The sequence below is a fragment of the Coregonus clupeaformis genome, chromosome 9 (assembly GCF_020615455.1).
Source record: "Coregonus clupeaformis isolate EN_2021a chromosome 9, ASM2061545v1, whole genome shotgun sequence".
NCBI lineage: Eukaryota > Metazoa > Chordata > Actinopteri > Salmoniformes > Salmonidae > Coregonus > Coregonus clupeaformis.
Window position 1 is genome coordinate 27,310,961 of NC_059200.1, and position 13,908 is coordinate 27,324,868.

At 42.4% G+C, this 13,908-nt stretch overlaps 1 protein-coding gene across 1 annotated transcript; it reads right to left on the reverse strand.

Moving 5' to 3' along the window:
• Positions 1-9,734: 9,734 nt before the first annotated feature.
• LOC121574400 (dentin sialophosphoprotein) lies at positions 9,735-13,405 on the reverse strand. Its single transcript, XM_041887026.2, has 7 exons — positions 13,287-13,405; positions 11,585-11,698; positions 11,419-11,481; positions 11,224-11,277; positions 11,005-11,097; positions 10,551-10,850; positions 9,735-10,427 (listed from the first exon to the last, which is right to left on the reverse strand). Exons 2-7 carry the CDS (start codon positions 11,681-11,683, stop codon positions 10,050-10,052), a joined length of 987 nt encoding a protein of 328 aa, XP_041742960.1. The 5' UTR covers positions 11,684-11,698; positions 13,287-13,405; the 3' UTR covers positions 9,735-10,049.
• Positions 13,406-13,908: the final 503 nt, after the last annotated feature.

Genomic DNA, 13,908 nt, shown 5'->3' on the forward strand with positions numbered 1-13,908 from the left:
TATGAGGGCTTTAAAGGGTAAGATTATGAGGGCTTTAAGGGGTAAGATTATGAGGGCTTTAAGGGGTAAGATTATGAGTGCTTAAAGGGGTAAGATTATGAGGGCTTTAAGGGGTAAGATTATGAATGCTTTAAGGGGTAAGATTATGAGTGCTTTAAGGGGTAAGATTATGAGTGCTTTAAGGGGTAAGATTAGGGGTTCGATAAAAGCAGGATAGCATACATACACTGAGTGTACAAAACATTAAGGACACCTTCCTAATATTGAGTTGCTGCACCCCCGCTCCCCCTTTGATATCGTTCTAAATATTCCATTCCAGCCATTACAATGAGCCCATCCTCCTATAGCTCCTCTCACCAGCCTCCACTGAACCCTATGCACAAGGAAGCCTTTCGGAGTTAACCCATTAGACGCTAACCCATATGGCCTGAACCTAATCAGTCTTAACCCATTAGGCGCTAACCCATATGGCCTGAACCTAATCAGTCTTAACCCATTAGGCGCTAACCCATACGGCCTGAACCCAATCAGTCTTAACCCATTAGGCGTTAACCCATACGGCCTGAACCCAATCAGTCTTAACCCATTAGGTGTTAACCCATACGGCCTGAACCCAATCAGTCTTAACCCATTAGGTGTTAACCCATACAGCCTGAACCCAATCAGTCTTAACCCATTAGGTGTTAACCCATACGGCCTGAACCCAATCAGTCTTAACCCATTAGGTGTTAACCCATACAGCCTGAACCCAATCAGTCTTAACCCATTAGGTGTTAACCCATACGGCCTGAACCCAATCAGTCTTAACCCATTAGGTGTTAACCCATACGGCCTGAACCCAATCAGTCTTAACCCATTAGGTGTTAACCCATACGGCCTGAACCCATCTGCCATTAACCCATACAACTTGAACCCCTATAGCTATAACCCTTATGGTTATAACCCTTTTAGCCCTCTTAGCAACCCTATGGGAGCCTATGTGTACACACACTATCCATACCTCAGTGGCACCAACATGCCCCCCTTTGTCATCAACCTTGGGTCTTGGAAGAAACTCTCCTAAAGAGAGATGATTGGTGTAGTATCTCTGTAGAAACATAGGGTCCCAAGGGATTAGTGTTCACTTTGTAGTGCTGATCTCTAGAATTCTCAACTGTTTTTATTCTGTTGTAAGGCCCCTAAGGCAATACCCCTGAATATCTGAGTTTTGTATCCTCCAAATATATAAAAGAAGAGTAATCAGTGAAATCAAATACATATGAAATTCAAATATATCTGCCTTTTTTGAGTATTTGATTTTGTTATGCTATACATTGTGCAAAAACAGTACTGTGTTTCATTGTGTGTAACAAGAGTGTCTAGTCACTGATCATCAATTTTACACTGTTCTTTTACCTCAGGCTTACCACATTACCATACTGTGAACCACCCTGGATGCAACAGTCAGGTTGGGAAAGAGTGATCTTGTTAGTCAATGTATCTGACAAAATGAAATTGCTCAACCAACCATGATTCTCCATTACATTAGTTAGATATTTTACTGTTCACCTTTTAATGGCCCAGTGCAGTCATGACATGATTTTCCTGTCTTTTAAATACATTTCCACATTATGAGGTTGGAATAAAACTGTGAAATTGTAAAAATGATGAAAATGCAGTTTTGGTGTAAGAGCTCCCACTGGGCACACACTGGTTAAATCAACATTGTTTCAACGTGGAAAACACATTTGGATCTGCAAAAAGTAATCAACCAGTACTGTTTTCATCTAATTTCCACCGGCGTAAACACTGAAATTAGGGTCAAACTTCAACTTAAATACAATGGCTTAACATGACTAACAGGTTGTTACATCAATCTAATTTCAACATAATGAGCAGAACTACAGTGGTGAAAAAAAGTATTTAGTCAGCCACCAATTGTGCAAGTTCTCCCACTTAAAAAGATGTGAGAGGCCTGTAATTTTCATCATAGGTACACGTCAACTATGACAGACAAATTGAGGAAAAAAAATCCAGAAAATCACATTGTAGGATTTTTTATGAATTTATTTGCAAATTATGGTGGAAAATAAGTATTTGGTCACCTAAAAACAAGCAAGATTTCTGGCTCTCACAGACCTGTAACAACTTCTTTAAGAGGCTCCTCTGTCCTCCACTCGTTACCTGTATTAATGGCACCTGTTTGAACTTGTTATCAGTATAAAAGACACCTGTCCACAACCTCAAACAGTCACACTCCAAACTCCACTATGGCCAAGACCAAAGAGCTGTCAAAGGACACCAGAAACACAATTGTAGACCTGCACCAGGCTGGGAAGACTGAATCTGCAATAGGTAAGCAGCTTGGTTTGAAGAAATCAACTGTGGGAGCAATTATTAGGAAATGGAAGACATACAAGACCACTGATAATCTCCCTCGATCTGGGGCTCCACGCAAGATCTCACCCCGTGGGGTCAAAATGATCACAAGAACGGTGAGCAAAAATCCCAGAACCACACGGGGGGACCTAGTGAATGACCTGCAGAGAGCTGGGACCAAAGTAACAAAGCCTACCATCAGTAACACACTACGCCGCCAGGGACTCAAATCCTGCAGTGCCAGACGTGTCCCCCCTGCTTAAGCCAGTACATGTCCAGGCCCGTCTGAAGTTTGCTAGAGTGCATTTGGATGATCCAGAAGAGGATTGGGAGAATGTCATATGGTCAGATGAAACCAAAATAGAACATTTTGGTAAAAACTCAACTCGTCGTGTTTGGAGGACAAAGAATGCTGAGTTGCATCCAAAGAACACCATACCTACTGTGAAGCATGGGGGTGGAAACATCATGCTTTGGGGCTGTTTTTCTGCAAAGGGACCAGGACGACTGATCCGTGTAAAGGAAAGAATGAATGGGGCAATGTATCGTGAGATTTTGAGTGAAAACCTCCTTCCATCAGCAAGGGCATTGAAGATGAAACGTGGCTGGGTCTTTCAGCATGACAATGATCCCAAACACACCGCCCGGGCAACGAAGGAGTGGCTTCGTAAGAAGCATTTCAAGGTCCTGGAGTGGCCTAGCCAGTCTCCAGATCTCAACCCCATAGAAAATGTTTGGAGGGAGTTGAAAGTCCGTGTTGCCCAGCGACAGCCCCAAAACATCACTGCTCTAGAGGAAATCTGCATGGAGGAATGGGCCAAAATACCAGCAACAGTGTGTGAAAACCTTGTGAAGACTTACAGAAAACATTTGACATGTGTCATTGCCAACAAAGGGTATATAACAAAGTATTGAGAAACTTTTGTTATTGACCAAATACTTATTTTCCACCATAATTTGCAAATAAATTCATTAAAAATCCTACAATGTGATTTTCTGGATTTCTTTTTCTGATTTTGTCTGTCATAGTTGACGTGTACCTATGATGAAAATTACAGGCCTCTCAACTTTTTAAGTGGGAGAACTTACACAATTGGTGGCTGACTAAATACTTTTTTTCCCCACTGTATGTATACCTTGAAATTGCATTGAATTCCACGTAGAAACCTACAAAATATTTTTCATCCTACACTGTAAAGTGTGGGTCCCATGTTTCATGAGCTGAAATGAAAGATCCAAGAAATGTTCCATACGCACAAAAAGGGTATTTCTCAAAAAATTTGAGCACTAAATTGTTTACATCCCTGTTAGTGAGCATTTCTCCTTTGCCAAGATAATCCAGCCACCAGAGAGGTGTGGCATATCAAGAAGCTGATTAAACAGCATGATCATTAAACAGGTGCACCTTGTGCTGGGGACAATAAAAGGCCACTCTAAAATGTGCAGTTTTGTCACAGAACACAATGCCACAGATGTCTCAAGTTTTGAGGGAGCGTGCAATTGGTATGCTGACTGCAGGAATGTCCACCAGAGCTGTTGCCAGAGAACTGAATGTTCATATATTTTTTACCATAAGCCGATTCCAATGTCGTTTTAGAGAACTTGGCAGTACGTCCAACTGGCATCACAACCGCAGGCCACATTTAACCACGCCAGCCCAGGACCTCCACATCCGGCTGCTTCACCTGCGGGATCGTCTAAGACCAGCTGATGAAACTGTGGGTTTGCACAACCTAATAATTTTTGTACAAACTGTCAGAAAGCGTCTCATGGAAGCTCATCTGCATGCTTGTCGTCCTCACCAGGGTCTTGACCTGACTGCAGTTCGGTATTGTAACCGACTTCAGTGGACAAATGCTCACCTTCGCTGGCCACTGGCATGCTGGAGAAGTGTGCTCTTCACGGATAAATCCCAGTTTCAACTGTACCAGGCAGATGGCAGACGTATGGCGTCGTGTGGGCGAGCGGTTTGCTGATGTCAACATTGTGACAGAATGCCCCATGGTGGTGGTGGGGTTATGGTTTGGGCAGGCATAAGCTACGGAAAATGAACACAACTGCATTTTATCGATGGCAATTTGAATGCGCAGAGATACTGTGACGAGATCCTGAGGCCCATTGTCGTGCCATTCATCCTCCAACATCACCTCATGTTTCAGCATGATAATACACGGCCCCATGTCGCAAGGATCTGTACACAATTCCTTGAAGCTGAAAATGTCCCAGTTCTTCCATCGCCTGCATACTCACCAGACATGTCACCCATTGAGCATGTTTGGGATGCTCTGGATCGATATGTACAATAGCGTGTTCCAGTTCCCGCCAATATCCAGCAATAAGCACAGCCATTGAAGAGGAGTGGGACAACATTCCACAGGCCACAATCAACAGCCTGATCAACTCTATGCGAAGGAGATGTGTCGCGCTACATGAGGCAAATGGTGGTCACACCAGATACTGACTGGTTTTCTGATCCACGCAGCTACCTTTTTTAAAAAGGTATCTGTGACCACCAGATGCATATCTGTATTGCCAGTCATGTGAAATCAATAGATTAGGGCCTAATTAATTGATTTCAATTGACTGATCTCCTTATATAAAATTATTGCATATTATGTTTTATATTGAGACATGGATTGTGTATGTGTGCCATTCATATGGTGATTGGGCAAGACAAAATATTTAAGTGCCTTTGAACGGGGTATGGTAGCAGGTGCCAGACGCACTGGTTTGAGTGTGTCAAGAACTGCAATGCTGCTGGGTTTTTCATGCTCAACAGTTTCCCGTGTGTATCAAGAATGGTCCACCACCCAAAGGACATCCAGCCAACCTGACACAACTGTGAGAAGCACTGGAGTCAACATGGGCCAGCATCCCGGTGGAATGCTTTCGACACCTTGTAGAGTCCATGCCCCGACAAATTGAGGCTTTTCTGAGGGCAAAAGGGGGTGCAACTCAATATTAGGAAGGTGTTCCTAATGTTTTGTACACTCAGGGTATATTGGGTGGATGTTGAATTGTATATTTGATTAGACATATTGTTTGACCTTGTTTCAATGTTGATAGTAAAATTATATGTTTGAATCAACGTCATTGTTTCAACGTCATTCCATCAACCTAAATAAAGAGGTATATTTAAGTAAAATGTGAACCACAGTCCATTGATTCCTGCCTGAACAGTGACCCCTACTGGTATATGAGTTGTAATGCACTTCAGTGTGTGCCCAGTGGGCTGTTTGAAAAGACCACCTGAAATTTCACCCTGTTTTGGTGGGATAGAGCTTTGGCCTTCACCATGCGGTAAATTAGTTACTAGACCAATAAGAAAGAGAGTTCCAAACCTCTCTGCCAATACCAGCTAGTTTTCAGTTTACCCCCCCCAAAAAAAGAAACAAAAAATGAAAACTCAGAACACTCCTAGCAAACTTCTTGCTTGAGAAATTGCTCTTTGCTAAGAAGCTATTTTTGTTTATTTTTGACCATTTTATTTTAAAACAATCACAGTGAGGTACTTAATTGTTAGACTGCTACCCTTTTGACTGCTCCTTGTGTGAGATTATGAGATGTTTACAGCAACTATGACTGGACTTAATTGACCATTAGCCATTCAGTCATCAGTCTCAATATAGTTTTTTTATTTTGATGGTTGACATTATACTGACAAGGCATATCTACACTTGTAGAATCACAAAAAAATGTGTTTGTTCTAACAGGGAATTTCCATTACAAAGGTGTGCACACTATCCCTACCTCAGTGGCACCAACATGCCCCCTTTTGTCATCATTCAACAACCTTGGGTCCGGGAAGAAACTCTCCTAAAGGCTGATGATTGGTTCAGTGAAACACAGGGGCAAGGTCCCAGGACATGTACAGTATCCACTTTGTAGTGCTGATATCCACAGACCAAATAAAACAAGGCAACAGTAAACATGTCGTCCCCCTCGAATGATGCAGCGCCGCCCTTGGGTCAAACAGTGTAATTTTATAAATGACGGATCTCTACGGCAAGAGCATCATTCACCCAAGTTTTGTCAAAATCGGGCCAGTGTTGTCTGAGATATCACGTGTGACTAACTGTTATTTTATTTTACTGCTGCTCTTTAGTTATTTGCTTAATTTTTTTTAACCTAACGCTTAAAAAAAAAAAAACTTCAAAAAATGCATTGTTGGTTAAGGGCTTGTAAGTAAGCATTTCACTGTAATGTCTACACCTGTTGTATTCGGGGCATGTAGCAAATACAATTTGATTTGATTTGATTATACCGTTGATTACTATAGCGCCCCCCTTCGACCAATCAATGTAATTTTGTAAAGGCATGATTGCTATGGCAAGATGCATCATTCACCCAAGTTTCGTCAAAATCTGGCCAGTGCTGTCTGAGACATTGTGTGTTACTGAAGGCACTGCATGGTCAATTCGACGTCTACATTGGCCGTGCAGCATTTACGGTGATACGGCCTCTGCAGAAGTCAGGGCATTCATACTTCTTGTGTTTAGCGGAGCAGCGTAGAGCTATTGAGCAGAGCTGTTGTGAAGGACGTTGTCAAGGAAGTGAGTTTGTATTTATACAGGACCACCTACAGTCAACCAATCATGGCAATGCAGAACTATATGGAGCCCTCCGCATTGTTACTAAATTTGGGAGGCGCACAGCGATGCAGTACAGAGCTCAATTTGGCCTCTGCGTGCCTCTGGAGGTTGCAATTTTCAGGATTAATTTTTCTTCCAGAAACGTATTTGATCATTAGTCATTCAGTCATCAGTCTCTATCACGCAACAGTTTCATTTAATTATAGTTGAAAGGAAATGACAAGGCATGTCTACACTTCTATTCCATGATGTTGGCTAATCTTGTGGTTGAAATAATTATCTGCACTAGTTTGAGCTAGTTCAGAACCTGCAGACTGGAACCTGACTAAACAAATAGTTGAAACTAGATTAAATAAAATCACCCCCAACATCAGTATTGTTTGAGCAGATGAATTCCTGCTAGTGACAGACATGGTAGCAGCTTTTTCCTTTTTCAGTTTTTGTTTCAATACAATGGATCTCTTCAGCATTGGCGGGGGTGGCTAGATGATTATTTTGTTTACACTGGAATTATTGAAGTTTTCCTCAGAGAGGAATATTTTCAGTGATGAAATGACAGACGCATGTTACACACAGTCAGAAAGCCTATCATATCCAGCCCAGTCATCCTCCTGCAACATTCCTAGGATTAGATAACTGCCCAGCCCTTGGTTTATTAATTGGCACTGGCTACATTAGCACCAGCCCTGGATGTCTGTCTATGGTCTCCTCCACAGTAGGCTCAGACAGGACAGGAGCTGTACGCAGAGAAAATCATAGATTTTGTTAATTTTTTCCATCGGAAATAAAAAAGAGATGGAGCTACTGAGGCCTGCACTTCTTATTGTCTTTATCTCAACAGCAATCGCAAAACCAGTAAGTGGATTAACATTTTATATATCTTATATATCTTTTGCCATAATTAATAGCAGTAGCGGCTATCGTTACAGTATTTTTCAGGTGCTCATGTACTTTGTTCACTCCACAGTTTGACAGGCCTGGACAACACAATGGTCCACAGTTCGACAGACTTGAACACCACAATGGTCCACAGTTTGAGAGGCTTGGACACCACAATGGTCCACAGTTTGACAGGCCTGGACACCACAATGGTCCACAGTTTGACAGGCCTGGACACCACAATGGTCCACAGTTTGACAGACCTGGACACCACAATGGTCCACAGTTTGACAGGCCTGGACACCACAATGGTCCACAGTTTGACAGGCCTGGACACCACAATGGTCCACAGTTTGACAGACCTGGACACCACAATGGTCCACAGTTTGACAGACCTGGACACCACAATGGTCCACAGTTTGACAGGCCTGGACACCACAATGGTCCACAGTTTGAAAGACCTGGACACCACAATGGTCCACGAGTCCACCAGTCCTCGGAATCAATCGAGTCCTCAGAATCTGATGAATCAAGAACGGCACCAGGACCAACTGCTCCAACCACAGTGACCCCTCCCACTGCTGCCACGTCAACTATCCCACCAGTGAGAGAAATTTCCACGAATGGGCCAATTGTCAATGAAACGACACCGTCACCAGGGGATGTTACTGCACGTGTCACTGAGGACATTACATCTCCTGCTCCAGCAACTCCCCCTCCACCAACTAGAGGAGACAACTAATAATGAGAGTATTCATCAGAATACTTTATTAGAATTATTCTAAAGTTTATAAATCATTGTTTTTTTTATAAGTCATAATTTTTTGTATGGACTGTTTACAGTACCTGAAACATATGAAATATGTTATCCGTAGCTTCATAATAACATTCAGAAGCCCTGTAATCAAATCAAATTGTATTGGTCACTTACACATATTTAGCAGACGTTATTGCGGGTGTAGCGAAATGCTTGTGTTCCTAGCTCTCTACTAGTTCAACATATAGTGGTTGTTACGGGTGTTTGGATGTCTGTGAACTAGGTGATCATAATCTGGTGGGTGTGATATAGACAATTGTGAATGTTTGTTTCTTTTTTTATTGATATTGTTGTGTTATGATCCAGTATGTCTCTTTACACACAGTATGTAGTGACTTGCTCTTTGGGGTTTTAGGCTGTTATCTGTAAAGTACTTTGCAACAACTGCTGATTTAAAAAGGGCTTTATAACATACATTTGATTGATTGATAGTTGTTGTGAACTTGTGTACTCAATAAATTGATAGAAAAATACTTACATTGAGAAAATATGTCTCTTAATTGATGACATTTTTAGATTACTGTTATCAAGTTTTAGTTATGGGTATGATCAGTCATAATAGATTATTAGTGTATTAGTGTACTGTAAATTGGAAAATAGTATGAGTGTTCACTGGTTGATTTGATTTGATTTGATTGAGCGTGTCAATAAACGCTGGGATTTTGACAGAGATTTCATCCATTTTTACAGCGCCCTCTTGTGGTTATCTGCTCCACTACACCACCAAGGGATCATGGCACAGCTTGAGTTATGTATGAACTCTAGCTTCCTCCTGACTGAGACAACACCTCAGACAATTTAGTAAGGAATGTTATGTTGAGAAAACCAACCTATGAACAACTTCATTTGACGGTACAAAATGGTTTTTTTCCAGTACTGTTTTACATGCAGCATATTTACTGTAACAGGGCCTTTTGTTCATGTGTTAGCTCATAATGAGACTAAATGAAGGTTTGTGATGGAGTGTGGTCTCTCTGGTGAACCCCACTGTGAATGCTCCAGAGTCTCTACAGAGCTCAATGGCTCAGCAGACACAACAAAGTATACAAATGTGAAATAACAGACCAACCATGCGTTTTATGAAAAGAAGAATGTATGTATTTAGAAATGATACAACGTTATACATTACAGTAAAAATGGGACAAACAACATGTAGTGTAAATAATTGTGCAATTGAACAATAATTGACCGTTCTATATGCCATGATGAGATAGCTAGTATGAATCTTATCAGGTATTATTGTCGTACTGTATCAGACCCTAAGGGCCCTGAGTTGTGCTTATCTCTTTCTTCGTTATCCTTTCCGTTCTGACCTATCCTCCTAAGGCCGGGTCATAGAGCACCTTCCAGGTCCTAGTAGCATTCTTCACTGTCGACAGCAGCAGGAGGAGAAAGACAGGCCTTTACTTGGCTGTGATGACGACGGGAGCGTCGGTAGTGACGGTAGCCTCTGTGGCCGCCTCCTCAGCCGAGTCGCTGTCACTGTCATGGCTCTCATTGCTCTCTGTTGAGTCGCTGTCTGCTGCCCCGGGCTTGGCTGTAGCCTCCTCACTGCTGTTGCTGCTGTCAGTCTCATTACTGGCGCTGGTGCTGGTGCTCTCGCTGGTACCGTCGCTGCTAGCGCTACTGGTGCGCTCAGAGGGGGTCCTGTCCTGGCTGGCTTTGTCGACATGCACCTGGCGCAGGCTGGGCTCCTCGGCTTTCACACTGGAGGCATCCAGACCCTGGCTCTCCACCTCGGGGGTGCTGGTGTCCTCCATCAAATCATGCACCTGCAGGGCCTGGAGGGAGCGAGAGGGAGGGGGCGGAAGGATGTTTAGATAAACTTCCAAAACTAAATGGAAGGGAATAATGCCTATGAGTTTTAGATGGAGAATTCTAACACAGAGGAGAAACAAATTTACCTTGAACACTGTCATCGTTTTCTCAATCTCGTTTCCGAGCCCGGTGTCATTGACGGATACCTTCTTGCCAGCATACATCCCCTCATCCATCTTTCCATGGGATTTGTAAGGGGAGGGTCCCTTCTCGATGTTGTCAGTATCTATATAGATGATAGACTTCTTGTAGTCGCTGGGGTAACCCAGGCTGTCTCCGCGTCCGTCGTCGTAGATGGGGGCCAGGGTGGGCTCTACGATGGGCTCAGCTGTAGGAGGGGCAGCGGTGGTGTCTGCCTCCTCTGACTCACTGGACTCGTCTGTATCCTGAAAACACACCACATCACAACAACACCTTTAGTTTTACATAACCTCTCTTAAGATATCAAGTTAAAATAAGAGCTTGGTGAAATGCTCCTGTCTGTCAACATTAGCTAGACGTCTTCATTGTCAGTAGTTTTATACATGGTGCATTACTCACATCGCTGTCTGCACTGTCTGCGCTGTCCTCGCTTTCATCGCTGTCTGTTGATGTTGTGCTGTCCGATGTTGGATCTGATGTAGGATCAGCTCCCTGGAGAATAGAAAAACAGGATCAATCAACGCGTGAAGTAACATCCATCAAAAGCACAGATATGGTTGTTTCTATCAGGTGTAAGATTGATTTAGCATTTTATGCTACAACAGAATTATGTTTTACTTCTGTTTCATCTTCGTCGGAGCTCTCGTCTGATGTTGTAGCAGCATCCACATTCTAAAAGAAAACCTTAGCATTAAAAAGATTCCAATAAAAACTGACATATTAATGCAGTTTTCCCTACAGGACAAATTTATACATTTCAATGCCAACACACCTACAGATGATAAAGGAATGTTTGCTGAAAGAGTCTCTTACCTGTACAGGGGCAATCTCGGTAAGTTCTGCTGGGGCTATCCCAAGCACTGGAGCTGGTTTTACCTGCCAACATGAACAGGAATTTAAGTTGATGCACACATCTGTCTCTCTGTCTGACTGTCTTTTCGATATATACTGTATGTTCTCATATAAAAGGAACACTCACCACTTCCTCTGAGCTCTCTGAACTGTTGCTGGGCGATCGTATCGCCGGGCGACAGAGGACCGTTGCAAAGAGCAGGAAGAAAACAATTGCTGCCTTCATTGTCACAATGTGTATCTGAAAAATAATGATCATACAAACATAAAGAATCATGAAATCCATCAAAATGATGAGAACTGAATATACAAACTCTGTTGAAAGCTATAGAGTATGTAGGCTACATTTAACATCCTTTTAAAAGTGAAAATGTGATACATTTTTTTTTCAATTTGTAAAGTATTTTTGTCTGTAATGTATTTTTCGTTATGTGTCGGACCCCAGGAAGACTAGCTGTCGCCATTGGAGTCAGCTAATGGGTATCCTAATAAAAGCAGAAATTACAGCAGAAATGCCCAAATGGGAGGCAATTAGACTGATTTTAGATGCAAAGTGCCTGTGAAGTCCTGCCTTGTAATGTTTAAACCATTAAAGCCTTGATTACTATACAGGGAGAACCAACCATGTCTCCACTATAGCTAAGTGGAGGGAATCTGGCGGAAGTGCACTCCTTTTAAAGTCCCTAGCCATTGGCAGACAACATGGGGTTCCCTCCCAGCTAATGACATCCAGCCTAGCCTAGCTATCCTACCCCCATGCATGAACGTCTCCCTTGTTTTCCAGCTCAACTACTCTCAGCTAGAACAACACTACATCAAGTATAACTCTGAGCAGGCAGTGTTTTAGCTATACCTCTAATGATCTCTGCATAGTGTATAATTCCCCAAGTTAAAAGTGGAAGACCACAGTCGGCCCAGGGAGGCAGGGAACATGATGAACGCCCCTCAGCTTTATTTTGGAAGCCAACCCTACTTTCTCATTAGATCCTTGGGTTCTAGAATGAAGAGCCCTTAATAAATTGGTGGTGTCAACAGACGGAAGTGTGACGGAGGCAAGGTGAGAGAAACAACTAGGGATGTTGAGAGGATGTTGTATGTAGATGTGATCTGACTTCAGAAGTAACTCATCCAACCTGTAGTTTTGCTGTTATTATTATTTGTCCTCACAGCAGCCCTTAAATGCTGTGGCGTAGTCTTGGAACACACTGTATGAGTCAGTTGACAACAAATTAGCTGTGGATTTGTGAGCTGAGGCCACAGCTTCCTCTTCCTGCTGTCACGCTCACATTCATCACTCCAACATTATAAAACCTAGTTTAGGATTTATCTCACACTAGCAAAGGCATATACATATCTGGTGTATTGAGAGAATGTGTAATAACACAAACTAATTGTTACACCTGACCACTGAGCTCTATTTTCTTCTTCTTTATTACTAACCAGAATACTGTATGTATTCTGTTGTAAATAAAAAAGTGCAACACATTGAAGCATTGACTGTGCAGAATTATAGATTATAAGTGCTGAAGAGTCTCCCAGCTTTCTTCAAATTGTTAAAGTAATAGATATTTGAGTTGCACAAAATATAGAACATTTCACCACAATTTTCTTTGAGCTTTTACAGGAGAGGACTATAGAAGGGCTTTAATCTAATTGTAATCTCTTATTGTGCATAAAGCACATGTGTAAGTCAATGTCAGAATTTACTCTGCTATATGTACATTGTCTGAAATCTCCTTCAATTTTGCTAAAATAATCACCCAAATCTATATCAGAGTCTTTTTGCAACCAAGCACCAACATCTATACAAGTGAAAAGCCGTTATTTACCTTGACTGGTTCTACAGAGAATCCACAGGATAGCTCTAGAATAGTTAGTCAGGAGGATGAGTGGAGAGCTGCTCAGTATTCTCTTGGATGCCAGAGGAGGAACAGCACAGTTCAGTTTGGATGTGGATGGATGCTGCTGAAGGGAGGCTGCTGGTTGGCTTATAAACCCGGCTGCCTCCAGCTCCAGCCAATAGCAGCAGGGCTAGATGTGTCTTGTGATGTTTACCACTTCTGGCCCACCACTCCTCTCCCACTCTTCCTGTGGTTGGTGTGGCCACTCAATGCAAACATTCACCAATCGACAAGACAGAGGAAGAAAACTGAGGACACAAGCCCTGTGAAATTGAGATCAAAGACATGGCATTGCTTACAGTCATATGATAGAAAGCACAAAGACATTTTGGCTTTATTAATGATTAAGAATTTTGCAGCAGATGAACCATGATTGAAGTACCAAAACATTACTGTGGGTTTGTAAGGTAATCCTCCTTACATCATCATTTACATTTGAGTCATTTAGCAGACGCTCTTATCCAGAGCGACTTTACAGTTAGTGAGTGCATACATTTTCATACTGGCCCTCCGTGGTAAACGAACCCACAACCCTGGCGTTGCAAGCGCC